The 20,115-nt window shown below is 40.7% G+C and overlaps 1 protein-coding gene across 2 annotated transcripts in view; it reads right to left on the bottom strand.

Moving 5' to 3' along the window:
* DARS1 (aspartyl-tRNA synthetase 1) overlaps positions 1 to 20,115 on the bottom strand; it is a 276,033-nt gene that overhangs the window by 3,495 nt on the left and 252,423 nt on the right. For both annotated transcript variants that reach the window (XM_083410335.1, XM_083410334.1), the window contains 10 exons: positions 19,941 to 20,043; positions 17,576 to 17,656; positions 16,503 to 16,562; positions 7,793 to 7,904; positions 6,224 to 6,358; positions 4,749 to 4,896; positions 2,521 to 2,667; positions 855 to 897; positions 438 to 518; positions 44 to 155 (listed from right to left, as the gene is read on the bottom strand). In XM_083410335.1, the coding sequence (XP_083266461.1) occupies positions 44 to 155; positions 438 to 518; positions 855 to 897; positions 2,521 to 2,667; positions 4,749 to 4,896; positions 6,224 to 6,358; positions 7,793 to 7,904; positions 16,503 to 16,562; positions 17,576 to 17,656; positions 19,941 to 20,043 (1,022 nt within the window). The remainder of the gene's footprint in view (positions 1 to 43; positions 156 to 437; positions 519 to 854; positions 898 to 2,520; positions 2,668 to 4,748; positions 4,897 to 6,223; positions 6,359 to 7,792; positions 7,905 to 16,502; positions 16,563 to 17,575; positions 17,657 to 19,940; positions 20,044 to 20,115) is intronic.

Below are 20,115 nucleotides of genomic sequence, written 5' to 3'. Positions count from 1 at the left end.
AAGTGAAAGACAGGAATATATATATATATATCTGAAATATTACCAATGCCATGATGCAAAGCTCTCTCAGTCAGCAGCTGAGGATCGTGAACTCGCTGAGCCCCAGACAAAATTTCTTCTCCCCTCATGAACATATCATAGGAGTTGGATGTTTTCTTTAAAAAAAGGTTGCATTTTAGTAACTAGCAGTTAAATGGTATGCAAAACTTGGCCGTTGTTAAGCACAGATAAAGCCTAGAACATTCACAGATCAGTTCAGATTATGAGATCCATACCTACTCAACACCTGACTTTAAACTTACTACATGAATATGGTATAACTGTGGGACAAACTCCAGGCTAGACCAGTCCCCTATTGACACCTGAAAGTGGCCTGCAATGTTCCATCATATTTCACAGCAATCAAAACACTGATAAGCATGCAACAATTTACTTACAGGATTTGCTGGATCTGGCATTGTGTAGAAAGGTCTTACAGCCAGAGGGTATTTGTCAAGAATATAGAAGTCTGTGTCATACTGTAAAAGACCAGGTATAAATAAAATTAAGATAAATTTTTTTTGAAGGAAAGAGGTTTTAAAAAACAACAACTAAATAATACATATCTCAAAATCTGAGGAGTTTCACAACACATGATTTTGCTACTCAGTTAATTCCAACAAGTTTAAGGAATTTAAATTTGAGAGTATCACACAGGTTCTAATACAGCATATTAAAAACACTATAAAATTCTATATGAATGACCTGCTACAAATGTTAACAATTTCCTGTGTCAAGCATACCTGTTCAAACTTGTTCCAAAAATATACTTTACTGCTATATTAGGGACTCAAAATAATTTTTAAAAGGTTTACCTTTTCCTTCACCAGTCGACCCAAGAGCTTTTCACTTGGTGTACTGAAAGCAAAGATATTTTAAGGTTCAGGTTAAAGCAGCTTTTTTATAGTTTGTGTTTCTGAGTCTTTATGCACTGATCTTTGAAAAGCTGTACAAATCCCACAAATGAGAAAATGCGTGTGTAGATCCATTCATGCCATTCAATTGTTTTAGGCCAACTCTGGATGAATGTGATACTGTATTATTGGTCCTGGGAGCCAGACAAGCTCCAAATGTTGCATCAGGAGTGGCTGGTTTTATTGTTTACCACCCAAGCCTGCAGTGGGCTTTATTCCCCGCTGGTCTCTGCTTGGCCACATGACTAACAGGGACCAGACCAGACTCTGCAATATGTTATGCAGAGGTGGCTATGCAGTCACTATTTGTATACTCCACTTCCATATATTGCATTCAAAGTAGTGCCTACACAATTAATTGTTTCGCTAAATGTGTCTGTGAGAACCATGATTGGCACTGGTATAGTACACTTTGTTTCCTGCAGTGGGAGTGCCCTCCTTGTATGCTTTCCATTCTCCAGTACACAACTGGCATCTTTAGGCACACTCCACCTAGGATCACCGGTTGCTAGCTTCAGGCAATTCAAAGCGCCACAGAGATTTTTTTAAAAAAATGAAACTAGTATAATATTTATAGCAAAAGGCCCAACGCTACACGTTTTTCTTTTGCAGTAGGGTGGTCGGGACATTTGTTTACTCCTGAGATATTGTGAGCCTATAAAGAGACACACAACCATCTGGAGAAGCAGACAGAAAGTAAGCTGTCACTGCTTTACAGAATCGTGTGTCTTCATTACACAGAAACTATGTTAAGTCTAAGTAATATTTCCTAGGGAAGCTTATATGGAAATAAGACCCATTGACTCCAATGGATGCATTTCTGAACAAGCATACATACAACCAAACTGTTAGGATGTTCAAGCCTCTATAAGGAACGTAGTTCACAAACTGGGAAGCCAGACTTATTTTGTGCAGAAGACAAATTTAATCAGAAGGCTTTGCATCATCTGTTGATTAACTGGACAGGTCAACTATTTGTTTTGGTAAATAATCACACCAACTTTTCTCCATTAAATTAATTTTATGTTCCAGAATGAACTATTGTAATCCCAGGACCGAGGATTTTCAGTTTGTTTGTTTGTTTGTTTGTTTTAAAACAGACCACTGTTTAAGAAAGAAGAATCTGTTACACTGCTCTGGGTGGTCTAGGATGAATTAAGGGACAATAGAGAGACTTCAGGGCCACACAGATTTGGGTTGACCTGTTTATAGACAGCTCCCGGCTATACTGCACCACCAGGTTTGTTCCCTCCACTTAAGAGCTTGGATTCTGGAACAGATGTTTTATACTACCTGGAATGGTGAGAAACGAACATTTAAGGTGCTCTTCACACATCACATTCTTCACAAGGAGATTTATTTTAATAGGGCGTCTCTCTGTTTTGTACATGAGTGCATAATGGTGGCAATTCCTATAGCTTGAAAAGTGTGACAGGCTTGTGTTGGCATTCCAGCAAATGTATGAACTGTTTTCACAGCGACATGTAATCCAAATGTAGTCCCAAAATGGTTACATCTGCAACACCAATAGATATGGCACTAATCTTTCCCACCAACATGAATGTACCTGAGATCATCTTCATCCCCCATCTCTACTCCAGCTTCCCGAAGCATGGCCAGAGCTTCTCGGTACTCCAGCCTCAACGTCGGCTCCAAGAACTTGAATGGTTCGCATGGAAATTGTTTGCTCACAGTCTGGATCTCCGTTTGAAACCTTCACGTAAAAAAGAATGCCATTTTCAACAAAAGCAAAAACACAGAAGAGAAAAGGCACTACCCTTCTTCGCCACAAGAGCTCACTCTGACACCATGCAACATTTATGATCTATGTTTTTCTGACTTCCTTCTCCAACAAAAAAGATTGGATGAAATGCGAGGAGATTTTCATCATCAGATCTCAGGGAGTAAGAAGGAGCACATGCAAGACCCTCAGGTATCCTGGGCCTAAACTATGAAGGGTCCTAAAGGCAAGCATTGGCATTGAATTTAGCCTGGAAACAACCTGCAACCACGAATCTCATATAAAACAGGTTATAATGGAAAATTAATTTGGCTGCTGTATTCTGAACCAGTTGCTGTTTCCAGGCAGCCACCCCCTGTCTTGAGGGCATTATGGTAGCCAACTGTAGGGGTTATCAGTAAATGTTCTACTGTATTCATATTGCTATTTTCCACAAAAAGCTGCAAAAAGTTGTTGCTGCTCCTGGCCACAGTTTCAAGCTGGGCATATAGAAGGGGACTGTGGTCCAAGAGAATTCTGTAGCTGCAAGCCTAAGTATCCTCCAGAATGTTATGAAACTGTCCTGTATGAGGTGTGAGGCCAAAGTGGGAAACCACGCTAAGTTTTTGTAACAACAATACTAACTGTAATCTACATGGCTATGTGGCAGCCATGTACATACGAGAGCAGCCTTATGGCCTTACTAATCCATCCACAAAACCTGTGGGTTGCCCTTCGACATAGCCCAGGGAGCTGTTGTCGGGAAGAAGACAGCAAAAGGAAACAGTTCATGGCCTACAACCTAATCCTAAAGTGGGCCAAGTGGCTGTACATCATTCCCATGGCATATATATCCTTACCGTTCTGTAGTCTACAATAGGGAGCGAATGGATTTCATGCCAAAGGGATCTGTTTGGCTTTTCCCCAGAAATCTGAATTCCACCAGCAAAATTCAAGTGTAAATAATAGTTTAGAAAGAGGGCTCGATGCTTCCAGTTAAGGAATGAGTGCATCTTCGTCCAGGAATTTATTTTCAGGGCCAAAACTTGAGCACTCAGTTCTTTCACCCCAACCCATTCCTGCAAAACCGCCCCCCCCAGCCCCAATTATATTTGTTTCAGCAGCCTAGCTTGGAAACAAAAGTTGCTGCTATTGTTACACAACTCAGAATAAAATATCAAATGTACTTCAGATCTTCCAGAGATCTCCCAGTAGATCTATTCTCTGCCCACCCCTGGTCTAGAATGGGTTTGTGTGTGAAAGAGCTGAGTGCTCAGTTTTGTCCCTGAAAACAGATTCCTGGACGAAGATGCACTTGTTCCTTAATTGTAAGCGTATTCTCTGCCCACCCCTGGTCTATAAAAAAAGAATATTAGGGGCCAAAAAGGATGATACGTGTAGGTATGAGAAGAAATCTGAAAGGCAGTTCAGCAGGGCAAGAACAAGTATTCACAAGCTGTATCAGACTAAAGGACCACACAGCCCAGCACTCTGTATCCAACACTGACTAGTTTGATGCTCACAAACAGGGCAATGAATTGAGAGAGTCACCTATGTTGTTCAGCGGCATAACACCTATGAACACAGAGGCTCCTTCTTAGCTATTATAACCAAGAAAGGCCTATTCATGAATCTATTTAATCCTTTTAAGAAGCCATCACGGCAATGAATTCCAGCAGTTCATACTGCATTAGAGAAACATGAAATGCTTTTATGCTCGTCTTTAACCTGCTGCCATTCTATTATTTCACTGACTTATGGTCCATCAGTAGAAAGAAAGAGAGATTTCTCTCTACTCATGTGGTTCCTCGTATGCAAGATCATGCTTGTGCCCTGCTAGCAGACTTCAGTATCAAAAACTGTACTTCTTGCAAGATAGAAAAAGCTGAGATTTGGTGTACAGATAGTCAAAAGTTATCCTGATTACAGATCCATCTGGCAACAGGGTACTTTTATGACTGTTGCCTGTAAGACATGATACAAACTCTCTTTCTCATATTAGCTTTGGCACTCCAGACAACATTAAATAGCCTCTCATTTTCTATGGTTTCTATAGCATGTAATTTACTTCTTACCTTTCTTGGAGTCCTTTGAATATCTGCACCATGGTGTCTGCGATCTCATCCACCACCTCATGATAATGGTAATTAAAGGCCATTTCAATATCCAGACCAACAAACTCTGTCAGGTGTCTATGAGTATTAGAGTCTTCTGCCCTAAACACTATACAAAGGGGGAGAACGTTTTAAATTACTTTAAGATCCCGAACAAATGGGTCTCAGTAGAGACTAGCTTCAGACAGACACTCTAGCACCAAATTACTATTTTAAATAGACAGAACAATAGCTCTTATCTGAAACAGGACTCTAATCTCCTGCCAGAGAGACCCCTGTTAAACACCAAAATGGTCATTGTGGTAGTAAAATTTCTGCAAGTGACTCTGAATCCTGGCAAGGAGGTGCTGTTGGCTCCCCTGGGAGATAACAGTTCAACAACAGCTGTCCATGCTCTGAGTTGGGAGCTAAACCACTAGATCAGGACAAATACAGGGCTCTTTTTGTGACTTGAGAGTGCAGCTCCTATCTGAAAACGGCAGTCTGTGCTATTCCCAAACTTGTGAAGATTTAGCACAGTAACACACACCAGTGTGCATCTAGGTCCTTTGAACACCATCAAGAAACAATTTAAGCCAACAATGAAGTCAGTGAGACTTACAAATATTTTTGTATTATCTCAGAATATTTCCCCAGTTCATATATTACACAGGGTGGTATTTCTCCTGCCATGGAAAAGTAGCTTTTATCTCTATCTCCACCCAGATTTTATATTATGGTACCTATGATCCAGGGTCTCTGTGTCAACCAATATTTTGTGCAATTTCTCTCCATCAAAAAGAAATAGGAGGGGGCAGGAGCGAAAGTAGTGCAGCGTTGGTGTGCAGCACTCGGTTCTTATATTCAAGAATATGTTTGGGGATATGAGGTGCACGGATTGCTCTACAATACAAAAATGAGTACAGTACTCCCCTGTAATTTATAGCTCAGGGAAGGGGAGAGGGAAGATAAGCACATGCTATCTATGATGATAATCCAAACTGATATATTGTGAAAAACCAGAACATGAAAATATTTTGCACCGTCTAATTTAGGATGTATTGATTTTCAGCAAGCCTACATTAATAAAACCTCTAGGGCTGCCAAGCTTGTAGGCTTCTATTAAGTTCATCGAGAGATTAACCATTACATTTGCAGTCATCTTTTTCTCTGCCAGGAAACAGCTGTATGATACTTCCAACAACCACTAGAGAACACCATAGCTCTGATCACACGTCAGCTGAAAATATTACATTTGTTCCGCCTGCAAACCCTGTCAAACTGCCATATGGATTAGCAGCCTTTGCATGAAACTTTTGTTTGGTTTGCAGATTAGAAAGGAAAAGGCCTCGCAATGCTCAGTACGTGCATAACCTGAACATTTAGTGCACGCTGGCTCCAGAGACATGACTGTTGCATTAGTAAGAAAGGGGGAAAAACAAAAGAGCTTTCCTCACCTGGCCCAATGCAGAAAACCTTGTCAAAGTCAGCACAGATACACATTTGCTTATAAAGCTGTGGGGACTGTGCAAGGTAGGCACTGCTTTTGAAGTAAGAAACAGTAAACACATTGGCACCACCTTCGCTGGCAGCTGAAAAATAAATGCATTTATCTATAAAGCAGGAGCAAACTTAAGTGATGTATTTTTCTTGATTCCTTCAATTATTGCATGCAGCTGACAATTCAGCAAGTACACTTTCAGAGATGAAAATGGAGTGTTTAAACACTTTCTCCCAGGGTCAAAAGACACCAGCCAGCGCCATTTTGCTGACTGAGGTAAAATACAAGAAGGCTCTTCCCCTCCAACACTACCACCACTCCACATATAGAAGCTGCCTGGCAAATGAATCTTACTTTGACATGGTCAATAGGATAGCATCAGACAGACCCAACAGCAGCATTCTAGGGAGGGTATACACAGCTCTAATGTCCAGCAAAGGTGAATGGCCTCAGGGGGAGGCTGTAGGGACTGCTGCCACCGCCCCAGCACCTGAAGCAACTGCAACACACTACCTAAAAAAGGGCTGGCCATAGTAATAATGCCTGACACATTTGGTACCACCTAGGTCTGTGTTGTTAGGGTTGACAGGCCCAAGCCTTCTGCAACCTTTCAACCCCAATTCTCACCTTCTTTCCCTTTCTATGGCGCTAAAGTGGACTTAAAACCAAGGCAAGCTAAAATGCCTGCTCCAGAAGAGGAGGAATGTGGCATGAGGCATTCAGGTGGGGTTTTATAGGGAAAGGGAGGAACTGCAGTAAGAATGTGGCGTTGCAATCCATATTTTACTATTTCCATTCCTTTCCAGACTATGGATTTTGGCTTCACACAGCCAATGGCAGTGAGAGGGGGCAGGTGGGTGGCTTGTCTGTAGGTCCCAGTGAGCACACGAATTGGCTGTTGCCAGCCACTACACAATATGGTTTGTTTTCTATGCTTGTTATATAGCCTTTGGTTTAAAGCAGCCTTGCATTTAAGCAGTAGCCTAGTAGCCACCGGTGACAAGGAGCTCTGTGTGGAGGAGTGAACAGGCTGGCAAAGGAGAAATGAAGCAGTATATCCACCCTGTGTCCAGCAAACAAACCAAGAAAGGAACAGGAGAAGCGCCCCCCCCCCATATGAACCAAATACATAAACGCAAAAGTTAGCTGCTGTGGGAAAGATAGATCTCTCTGTCTCTCTTCTGCCAGCCCCAAGCAGCCTAGGAAGCCTTTCTGCAGGCTAGCTCATTTTTCTGGGCTTCAAGACTGGTTAAACAGATGGAAAAACTACACAAAATGCTAAGGAATAATCCTGTTTCTCTACCCTGAGATTACTGGCGAGTGCACCAACTTCTGTTTTTCCAAAGGATATAGCAGCATTTATTTATTTTTAAAGAAAAGGTTTTAATGTGCAATTGATTACTTAAAAATCAATTAATACTTTCTGGTTCAATGATATATTTCCCCCTCCCCCCACCTACACAATAGTGTACTGCCTCCAAAATTGCGAATTTATTTGAATCCATTACAAATAACCAGTACATACCAGAAATAATCTTTGGAGTCTGAATTTCCACAAACCCCTTGTGAATGAGTGTTTCTCGAAAAAGCTGGCAAATGCCAGACTGCAGGCGAAAGACAGCTTGGCTAGTGGAGGTCTGTTAAAGAGAAGATATTACACTAAGATTTCTAGCTTTATTTCAGCTGCTGGACACTGTTTGAATTTTATCAGGACAACGGATATCATTAAACAGTTCTCTTAAGAGAAATTTTTATTACCCAAAGGCCTGCAGAGGAAACTTTCTGATAGGTTTGCACAAAAAGAGCAAGCGAAGCTGCTAAAAATCTGTACCAACAGTTGAGACAAAGGGGTTGATTAACTTTTATTCATCATATAGATATATAGGTAAGGCGTTTAGACAAAAGTTACAAAGGTACAACTGTCTTCTATAGAACGACATTATAGCATTCTGCTACCAATAGCTGAATCCGCTCTACAGTAGTCGTTGCACTCATCCATAATGAATATATAGAAGTAAAAATAATGCTTAATGTAAACTAGATGAAAAAACCAAATTGATAAAATATATTGAGAGAGGCTATGCAAAGTCACTCACTCCCGTCACCCACACACAGCAAAGAAAAGTCAGCTCAATACAGAGTTGAAGGTAAAATCTAATGCAGTGATGGGTGTGTGGGGGGGGAACCTTCTGCCATTTCTCCCCTCCAATACAATAGTTCTTCTTCCAAAACAGAGACAAGCTTGATACTCCTCAGAGATCACAGAGATTGCTTGCTTGCAAAACAGTTAACATACCAGCATGCTATGCAAATCAAGAACCCTGAGGTTTATTGTGAAGAAAAAATAAAGAATAGTTAAAAGCAAACCCACAACTGCGTTGGCAACATACAGCTGCATGTGTCTATACAGTAATGGCATTTTTTATCCTCCCCTTCCCCCACCATCCATGCCTCCTAAATAAGGATGTGCGTCACTGTTCTGTTTACTGCAACTTTTTCAAGATGCCTACCTTTTCAGTTCGGTTGAGATGTGTGGTTTTTCACATGGCATGACACCAAGCCACAGATGTGCAGAAACGAATACAAATGTGATACATCTGTCAGGGTTTTTTTGTTTTCAAATAAAGTTGCTTTTTCGTTTTTGTTTTAAACACAACGGACTGCATTTTTTAAACCAAAGCTTGCTTTCATTTCTTCACTGGAAAGTTACAGATTCTAGTTAATTAAAATAGTGCGAGAAAGTGGCTGGTACCATCTTTCTGGTTTGGTTTCCCACCCCCCTCTGTTTTGTTTTTAGCCACGTGAGATCTTAACCACAGTCACACTGTGTTCCTAAAGTAGAGGGTTCAGCGCAACCTGACTTTGTTTTCAGCTGATTGGTGGAAATAAAGTCTGGCTTGAAGTGCAGAGGCTCATCTCTAACAAACATACAGGCTCATCTCTAACAAAGCTGTGCAAAGTACAGGAGGCATAGCTGCAAGGAAGTACAGCATGAGACGTGCTTTATGTGACGCACACACGACTGTGTTCCGCACAAACAAAACAAAAAGACTCGTAGAAGAGAGTGAAAACTAAGCAACCACCAGCGGCTTCGTCTCACCACAACCACCCCATAATATATTTAGCCTACATTTAAAAATATATACAAATGCTTGCACAACATGCTTGTTGGAGAGCACTTGGTTTGCTGTCTTGCTAAATAATAAGAGCAATGGACTGAATATAGAGTTTGGCTTTTGGGTTCATTACAACAGCCTGAATGTATTATACAATCTGATGAGCTATTTTGTTAACTAGGCTAGTACAGTATATGATTAGTACAGTACAGTATAGTACAGTATATGGGGAAACCCTGCCAGATGGGCAGGGTATAAATTATTATTACTAAGCGCTGCCAGATCTACACTGCATTTTAGTTTACCATCAAAAATAGTTCTGCTGTAAAAAAAATTAACAATTTTTTTAAAAAATTAACATCTTCACAAGCAACTAGGCTTTGGCAAATTTCTAGGGCTAAAAACAGAAGCAGATGCTTTCAATCTCTCTCTCGCAGACCCGGTGGAGAAAAGCGAGGGGCACATGAGCCCTCACATTCTCATATCTCATTAAGCCATAGTTTGGCTCACTGTCACATGTGAACAAGACCAATGTCAACAATATTAGGTTAGATGCATGAATGGTCTGTCCCTATATAAGGCCAAACCCAGAGAACTAACAGATTTCTGTCAATAAGCAGCATTTGGATGTTCTTTTATTTCTTCCTCCTTACTCGAAGTTTAAGGAAAGCAAATCATGTTAAATATATATTTTTAGGTGACTTCTAACAATGAGACCCTTAAATAGCAAACTAACCTCCATTGACCAAACCCTGGCCAATGAATTCTAATCCAGGGGCTAAGTTTTAGTACAGCAGAGCTCTATCTTTAACTAGGAAAGAAAAGGAACCTTGAGTTACTATCTAATCTTCAAATTCAGCTGACATATCTAGCAAAGTAGCACAATGTGCTGCCACAGGCCCTAAAACTAAAATTCTTGATACGGGACCCTACAACAAAAGCTGTGGAAAAGCAATTTGATGGAGAGAAATAATCACTGCTTAAGAAAATATACTGCAAGATCCCCAAGACTGGAAGTTGAACCTTAAGCAGGTTTTGACCTTGAAGTGAAGATGCAGATTAGGGAACAGACAATAAACAAAGGCTGAACTTGTTTCTGTTACTTAATTTATTACTGAGTAATTCCCAGATTAGATTAGATATGTAACCAAAACATTTACGTCAACTCAACTGGGGCAAAACCTTTTTGTTTGTTTGTTTCACAGTGTCACAATGAAGCCTTAGATAATAATAAAAAAAGGGAACAATTTTGGTTCTCCCTTGTTGACGGTGGCTAAAGACTGAGCTTCATGTGCTAACAGAAGTCCACTTTCAAGAAATAGCATAGGAATCTCTGAATCACAGGCTACAAGACTCTGATATCAATTTGCCTTTTCATTCCATTGTCCACTACTTACGGCATGTCAGAAACTAGAAAAATTTCACTTCATTTCTTTTGTCTAGATACAGGAATCTCTTTAAGTTTACTGTTTCTTGGAATTACAAAGTCACTTTTTAAAATAAATTTATTTTTACTTGTGTTGACAGTGGCCAGTTATTCAGGCTGAAGCTCTACGATGTTTACTACAAGTGTTGAATTTGTATAAAATCTACAATAGTAGCAAGCGCATTAAAAATGAAACATATCAAATGTAATGCTCTTTTCTACCTGCAGAAGGATTCAAATCTTACTAGCTTGATGAGAACCATGCTTCCAAGTCACCTGGATCAGCTTATCTTAAACTTTCTAATTAGCTATAACAGGCATAGCTACCTATTTATGGACTTAAAGCCAAGTTTACATGGTATACTAATGTGCTTATGATTGCACAGAGACATCTATTTTTATTTTAAAATGTACTACATTCATATCCTACCTTCTCTCCATCTTTGGCCAGTCACTTGCTCTCAGGCTAACCTACCTCACACAGTTACTGTGTGGATAAAATGGAGGATAACTGTATACACCACATTGAGATCAGCCAGTGAGCTTCATGACTGAGTGAGGATGTCAACCACAGGTCCAGCACTCTATTCACTAAACCACACTGGGTCTAAAGTATTGTATTAAAGCACAGCAAATGTAGTGCAGCAAGCCAATGGGGATTTTGCCAGCCCCCCAACCCCAATCTGATAAATACAATACGAGAGCCTCCATTCAACTTCCTCAGACAAAACACAGGATGTAGTCTCCTAAACCTTTCTAACAATTGGATTTAAGAGATCTGGCTATATGTATATACAACTGTGTTTATTGAATGCTTGCATAGAATTCAACTACTGCTGCTGCTGCAGCAACAACAGTAGACGCTGTCAATGTAAGCTATAAAAGATAACAAATACAAAGAAATCAGAAACAAAGTAAGGCCACCTAATTTATAAGTGTAGGCTCATGTCCAACTGAAAGGAGAGCTAACTGACTAACACAGCTGCTGCTGTTTTATTGAATGATTAAACTTCTGAGAAATTGGAATGTTACTTTAAAAAGCGGAGGTGGGGGTGGGGAGATGCCTGGACCAGATGGAAGTGTTGAGGTCAAGAGTTTGACAGAAGATATGCCTGTATGTCAGTAGAGGCAAATGTGAGGACAAATGAGGTGTCAACACTGGGAAATTAAACAAAAACCCATCTACAAAATTGCACATGTATCCATGTGTATTCCTATCAGTCCTCTAGAATCAATTGTCACAGCAGGACTTGGGATTTTCATTTTAAATCTGAGTGATTTTATTGATATCATTCTGCAAAGCTTCTGTCAGTTACTCTGAATCTAAAGAAGAGAGCTATAGACTGGATATGGGATTACATATAATTTCCATTTCAACCACCTGACTTTCAAACGAGGAAAACACGACACCAGGAAACCATATTTGACAAAAGTCATTCCTGTGCATTTACTCTTTCTTCCTCATGCAGTTAACTGACTCTGCAATCAAAGAAGTGTAAGGATTAACGGATTGAAGGGAGAAGGAGAAAACTTATCTTATTCTGAAAGTCTTAAATTCTTCCACAGTCTATGTACAGTAGTACAATAAGGAACTGGAGACTGTGCTAAAGCAATAAAGAATATCTTAAACACATTCCTGAACTTTAAGCTTCAAAAACAAGTCTTAAATAATGTGCGAGACTCTAGTGTCAATGTTATATACTATTGCTCATAAAATGTGAAAATGAATATTGCTTTTGGGATGCCGGAGGCAATATTTTATCTTTCTGTTCACATACATCTCTGTTGTATGTGAACACACATATCCATGCGGAGACAAATGCTTTGTTTAAGCTTAAGGAAAAACACCACAACCTTCTTGTGCTGTCAGATTGTAGATACATGCATTAAGGCTAAACTCTTGTTCTCACCAAAGTGGTATGCCTGTGTCTTGGCTGCAGCCTGGCGCGAATTTGCGCCGGTCTCCCAAGGGTTGTGGAGAGCTGCCTGCATCATAAAGCCTGGGGCGCGCTGAACAGTGCACCCCGGGCTTTGGACAGCTCTCCGCAACCCTTGGAGTCGTGCCGGTCTCCCAAGGGTTGCGGATAGCAGCCTGTTCTGGGAGCTGGGGTCGGGGAAGCTCGGGTTTCCCCCGCCCCAGCCCCGTGCCCGGGGGTGGGTGGATTTTTTTTTCTTTATTCCCCCCCCCAAAAAAAACTAGGTGCGCCCTATGGGGCGAAAAATACCGTATTTCTTTGCTATTTTCTTCTTCTCCCAGTTACATGTTTTATCTATATCTAACAGTTCTGTTTACATTTCACTTTTCAGGTGGTCCCATTCCCATCCACCCCAAGCGAGGGATCGCTAAGGCTTAGTTGTGAGTCCTTTTTAAAACATCAGGGATCGGTCTAGAAATATGGGGATTTATTTATTTCTTAGATCTACAGTCTGCTCCGTCTCCGAAATGAGATGGGTCAATAATAGAATACAATTAAAACCAGGTCTACCTTTTTAAAAAAACAACCTTCTTTTTAAAAGCTGAGAACAGCTTTAAAACAACAACCTATCACCCACTGCACAGCTAATAATGACACCAAATACTTTATGTATTGAAGCATTTTCCAGGTCTTAATCTGACTCAAAGCTTTAGGCCCAGTACCTAGAGATCTAGAATTCAAACCTGAAGTACCAAAGAGGTACAAAAGTACCTCTGGGGTTGTTCAGAATGCTCTCTGACTCTACACAGAGCAATGCTGCCTGCCTGCAAGGATATCTGAGAAAGGGCTTTCAAGATGATGTACATAATTTTAGCACATACCTGGGCACAGTCACCTCTAATTTTATAAATTCAAGCAAGAAATGAAACAAGCAAAAGCCCCATGCCTGATAGAAGTCACTTTAAAAAAAGGTATGTACAGCTGACTGGCAATGTGAGAAAATAAAATATCCCCTCCTATGTCTATCTGCGATTGCTGCGGACATTCAAGCTTAGACAGAAGTTTTCAACATTATGAGATCTAAAACTGAATAAGCAGCTTCCACTATGCTGAAGCCAGCAATCCACACTGCCCAACTCATCTTCCAGTGGCCTTTCCCCAAAATTGTATTTCTTTCATTAAAAAGAGCTCAACGCTTCTTAAGAACACAGATATTTGAGGGGAGCAATGAAGCAGAACCACCAGCATCAGCAGGTTTTTTTCTTCTCCTGTATTTCTTCACAGAATGCACACAATGATTTTTAAGAGAGATGACACTTCCAGAAATATCAAGAGCAATCATGGATAAGGTTGCTCTGACAGGTGGTTTAAGATGCATTTTTATCCTCTCTAACATATATACTTTTGCAGCAAAAAGAGCTACAGCCTACAAATGTTCCATTTATTTGGCACTAGATGCTTGGGCTCATTATTTGTGGGCAGGCAAATCACTTCAAGCTGCAGCCTTTACTTATGACCCTGATGATGGTATTGCTAATGGAATCAGAGGTGGACTGAGAAAGTTAGGCTGATCCTGCTACACAAACACAGAAGACAACAACTCTGGGGCAATTATTTGTACTAATAGTTTTCCATACACTATTTAATGTGCAAACAACGGCAGAAGTCGCCCTGTCCCTTACTGTATTACAATGTGGAGTGGATTCAAACACTGTGGTTGATCAAATTTACATGGCCAGCCAGCTGTTTGCCTAGTTTCTAACCATGTAGTACGATAACCATTATGATGTGCAGGATCACGCACTTTAGGCTAAAAACTACCGTATTTTTCGCTCTATAAGACGCACCAGACCATAAGACGCACCTAGTTTTTGGAGGAGGAAAACAAGAAAAAAAATATTCTGAATCTCAGAAGCCAGAACAGCAAGAGGGATCGCTGCACAGTGAAAGCAGCGATCCCTCTTGCTGTTCTGGCTTCTGGGATAGCTGCGCAGCCTGCATTCGCTCCATAAGACGCACACACATTTCCCCTTACTTTTTAGGAGGGAAAAAGTGAGTCTTATAGAGCAAAAAATACGGTAATTATAATTATTCATGAAGAAAAGAGGGTTCTGCAACAGTATCCATGTAAACACACACACACACACACACACACACACACACACACACTATGTGTATTTGCAAAGTGAGTGGTTCAGAGCAAGAACATGTGAAGAGTCCATCCTTGCCAAAAGACAAAATCTATCAACCTACCAGACATCATATCACCCGGTTTCCCAAGGGTGTGTCACAGGGAGCAAACACATCATGGAAAAGCACCAGCAAAATAAACTGTACCAGATGTTTTAAATAAGGAAGGAAGCCATCTGTCCATCAAATGTTTGGGGGGGGGGAGGTGTTCTCAGCCATGGGACGGAAATGCCCAGACTAGTGAAATGTAATATATGTATATTTAGTCCTTCTTCTGGCATTGTTAAAGGTATTCCTATACCCTTTTTCAAGTGAACATGATAAAACAGTTCACATAACATTATTAAAGCTATAAGCATCAATAAAAATAATACAACTAAAAAGAAAAAAAATGAACAAGTGTTTTGTCTTGAAGGTGCTAAAGCAACTTCTCCACCCACCTCCCACCCAGGACAAGAATATTTGCTTTATATTAAATATGATTTAGGATTATGCAGTAATTTACAGGCCACAGTCAGGTATTTATTTCTGTGTACCATGAAATGCCTCACAGCAGATTTTTAGTCGTGACACTCCTGTAATATTCACTGGTAAGCATGCTTGGGAACTGCTGCCTTAGCATAACAAAGTCTGTAATCACAGACAAGCATGCTAACTTGGAATAAAACCCATGGAATTTGATGGATCTTGCTTCTGAGAAAACATGCATGGGAATGGAATACATTTTGCATTTGAATCGTTCCTTCGCCTCAAGTCTCGGTAGGCAACTAGTCACTGAGACTCAAATAACAAGGAGCAAAGAATGGCCAAGTTGAACTCCCAACAGCGGGGACAAGTTTCATGTATGTTTTCTGTGTTCTGGGCCAACACTCCCTAGTTGAAGCACATGGTGCTGACCCAGGTGAGCATTTGGTGCACAGGAGAATGTGACTCGTAGAGTGACTAGTGACATGGCATGTTTTATTTCTCTCAAAAGGTATCCATGTTCTACTATAAACAGAGCTTCAAGGGAAGGGCAATGCAACTCTCAGGTGTCATCATGCAGCCGGCTCTTAGCTGGCTCCAAACATCCCCGATGTCATCACATTACTATGCAATTCGGTTGGGCAACCAGGATCGCATAGCAAAGTACCAAAACGACAGCCTGATAGAAATGGTATCTAGGCAGCAGCAGATTACCGGAACAGTGGTTGCAAAGAAGCATGAGAAAGTTGATACTATTTTTTCCGGGAGGGCTTCTCACACCCCTTGAAATGTTTTGATGGCAAAAATTCACTGTGACTCTTAAAAAAACTGGGCTAAAGAGGCCACTGTGTATAATGCAGGTGTATGTGTTTGCCACTGATGTAACAAACTCAAAGGCATTTGAAGCATCTTTCCATTGGCAGGTTTTTCATGTTACACATCCCAGGAATACAAGTAAGTGGTCACTTTTAGCACCACCATTATCACTGACTTTTGCTGGAGTGAAACAAGTTCGCAGCAAATGGGTCATACAAACCCCCCAGAATTCTGAGTCCTGAGAAATAATCTTCCCACCTTCTAAACCATTTGCTTAGTTTCAAGGCCAACACAAGGGGTTCTTACCCTTAAGTCAATCACTCTGTTGTCCAATCTTGTATCCTGGTTTACAGTAGCTCTTCCTTCCTGAAGGGTTGCAAAAGAAAAACACACTGAAAACCACACGTGCAGGGGGGGGGGGGAGAGACAAACAATGCATGTTTTGTAACATAAGAAATCTTTTGGTTCGTTGCACATTCAGAGGGAAACTCCGTAAGCTGCTCACACCTAAGATTTTCAGTGCCTGAGATAAAGACACCTGCCAAGTGTCTAGCACAGCTTGAGTGAACCACTTCTGCACCAAGAGGGAGCAGCTGTGTGGTCTGCATGGATCATATTGCCTTCACTAAGGATGTTTCCGAACGGGAGCTTCCTGTGCTCCTGGCATGATGCTTAAGTACAAAGCCAGACGTGTAAGGTGAACATAATTCAAATAGCAGGTGTATGCTGGTTCCATCACCATCCTTGGCTACAGAAGGGAGATCAGGACAGGCCATCCCATCTGGCTGATTCTGTCAGCAGGCTACCTGGAGAAGTCCTTTTCAGAGACTGTTCTCAAAGGACCAAATAAAGTTTTGGAACATCTGACATGTTTGGCCTGTGACAAGCTTTCCTAGTGACTTTTAAAGAATGATTTTCCTTCAGGATGTCTATCTTTGGAGAGGGAAATCTAGACAGGCTGACAATGAATGCAGGGCATCTTATCCAAAACCTGCTATGCTTGCGAAATAATTTCTTCATACAAAACTTCAGGTCTATCTATCTGCTTGTTAAGTATCTGTGTACAAAATGTTGAAATAGGAGTAATTACTATAGGTACCAACCTTGTTCTCTTGAGTAAAAGAGCAGTTAAGCCCTGTTTAGGGAAGTTTTTAATGTTTGATGTTTTGTTTTGCTTTTAATATTCTGTTGGGAGCCGCCCAGAGTGGCTGGGGAAACCCAGATGGGTGGGGTGTAAATAACAACAACAACAATAATAATAACAACATTAATGCTGGATGATAACAAAATTCAAGGCTTTAAAAAATAAATTATGAATAGTAGCTACTGAGATTTCAAGCCCTTGTTTAATCATTAACTTTTTAAAAAGTTATTTTCACCTCTTCTCCTTCCACCTCTGGCCGAATAGCATCATCCAGCTGCAAGGGCAGTCGAGGTTCAGCCAAACTGATCACATAGATCTGAAAGAAACATTTTTTTAAAAAAAGAAGCATAAAAGTACTGAGAAACAGTGTGATTTACAGAAGTATATTTTTGGCAGAAATATGAAACAAGCTTTGCATAATTATTTTCTGGAAGAATATAGAATAAGTCAAGGGGGAAAAGTAAAGAGAGACATTTGTTTGGTTTTACTTTCAGTGCAATATCAAAGACACTTAATAAGAACTTTGTTATCTTGCATTCTATGAAAGTTGATTACAGTGATACTGATTTGGTTTGCACATTCCTCCTCCCAGGTCATTCTGCTGATACACTGCACTAGGCCAAGCATGAAGCATGTTGTTTGAACCCAGGATCATGGTCTGTTTCTCCTGGTCAAACCATGCACCCCAAACCACAGACCAGAGGTAGGCAACCTAAGGCCCGGGGGCCGGATGTGGCCCAATCGCCTTCTCAATCCGGCTTGCCGGCGGTCCTGGAATCAGCATGTTTTTACATGAATAGAATGTGTCCTTTTATTTAAAATGCATCCCTGGGTTATTTGTGGGGCCCGCCTGGTGTTTTTACATGAGTAGAATGTGTGCTTTTATTTAAAATGCATCTCTTTAGACTCTGGATTATTTGTGGGGCATAAGAATTCGTTCATTTTTAACCCCCCCCCCCAAAAAAAAAATATAGTCCGCCCCACCACATGGTCTGAGGGACGGTGGACTGGCCCACAGCTGAAAAAGGTTGCTGACCCCTGCCATAGACAAACTCATGGTTAGGCTGGAGAGAGCTAAACCACAAACACGGGTTGAGATTACACACCAAACAATGGCTTAGCTCAGTGCAACAGAAAGACCAAGGAGGAACAAAGTGGTCATGATCTCTTCTCCCAAAATCCACACACTCGTACATTCACACTAAGCCAAAGTTTGGTGTAGCGAGACATATAAACCAACCACCATCTCAAAGCCGATTTAATGATCTAGCTATTAGGCCTGAAATAGCTGATCTTTCTGAAAACTCATATTCTGATGCTAGATTAAGTATGTTAATTACCAATATTCTTCGTGGCTACACTGACAGAAGTCTAAAGGCATATATCACTGCAGTAACATGGGTAAGGAGGCAGCTGATGTTCAGAACAGGATTGCAACTTAATGCTTGTATTTTTAAAAGGTGAAAAAGCACCCCCAAAATTAGCACGCCGACAGAACATCCATAATACCCGAGAGATATTTTAGAGAGGGGAAATAGGTGTTTTATCAACAGTGTGAGTAAACATGTGATTTCTAAGGGAGCTGTTTCAGTTGACTGGATCCAAACTTCCAACGGTGGGACTGAAGCTGGGCAGGGGGATTCTGGCCAGCTGCCCCTTCTTCCTGCAAACATTTGCACCTTCCTAAACTCTGCTTTGGAGAGCTGGGAGCAGGTGGGTGCAGGGGAAGGGTGAAATAAGCAAATGACTTCTCCCCACCGCTACTCCTGGATCAAAAGCCTTCCATGATCAGCAATTCATGGAAAGCTGAGCCTGGAGTCTGTCATCTTTGGCTTAAACACCTCCTTCTGTAACTCACATTCCATGTTCTCAAAATTGACTTTTGTCCTCCAGCTGCAGGTGACTGAATTTAAGTTGTGTCAAACATTTACAGCACGGGTTGAAGTCGTACTCAAGCTATGAAACAGATCTGCAAGTCATCAGCCTCCCAGAAAAGAGGGACAAAAAATATGGCCAACACTCTAGTGTGTTCAATAATGTTTACTGACTTCATGCAACCCTCCCCACAACATGGGGATTAACATTTAAAAGTTTCGGTGTTCTGAATTTTCTCCATTTCCACTACTAATACAGAAATGGTAAGTGGTTCCACCTTTTAGGATTGCCTGGAAGACACATACAATTTAAGTGTCTTGTGCTGTGTTACACTTTAGAAGCAGATGTTTATGTACGCTGGGTTATCCATCTATTTCTGAATAAGTTTCTGGGGAAAATGTGAACTGGTCATTCCTACAAAAAAACCCCAGGTCTGTCTGCATATTTTTCTTTTGAGAAAAACAGATTTTTAAACACAATCTAGAAGATACCATTTAAGGAACACATGGAAATGAATATTTCCTTTAATATACAAATAAAATGGCTTTATAGTTACCTCATGTTGCTATTTTAATTGCATATGCTGGATAAATCATTTTATTTCTTCTTTTTGCTATTTGCTTGCCTAACTCTCCACCAAGAAGAACAGTACTTAAGAGTATCACCAGAAATCTTAAAACAACATCACACAATAGCATTTTTTAGTTTCCTTCTAAAAATATTACCCTCTGAACATGCAGTTCAATATCTTGCTGAGTGCAGCCTCCAATTTTATGCGGTACTTTCCTCACAACACCTTCGATGTCAACAATGCTCTCTTTGTTGATGCTGCCAATTAAAAAAAAAAGTCGGTATGATAATTGCGTCACAGTTGGGAGTATTCATTTGCATTTTTGATGG

The sequence above is a fragment of the Podarcis tiliguerta genome, assembly GCF_965153285.1.
Source record: "Podarcis tiliguerta genome assembly, chromosome: 1".
Lineage (NCBI taxonomy): Eukaryota > Metazoa > Chordata > Lepidosauria > Squamata > Lacertidae > Podarcis > Podarcis tiliguerta.
Note: the sequence above shows the minus strand (reverse complement) of the source record. Positions and strands in the feature narration are given on the sequence as shown.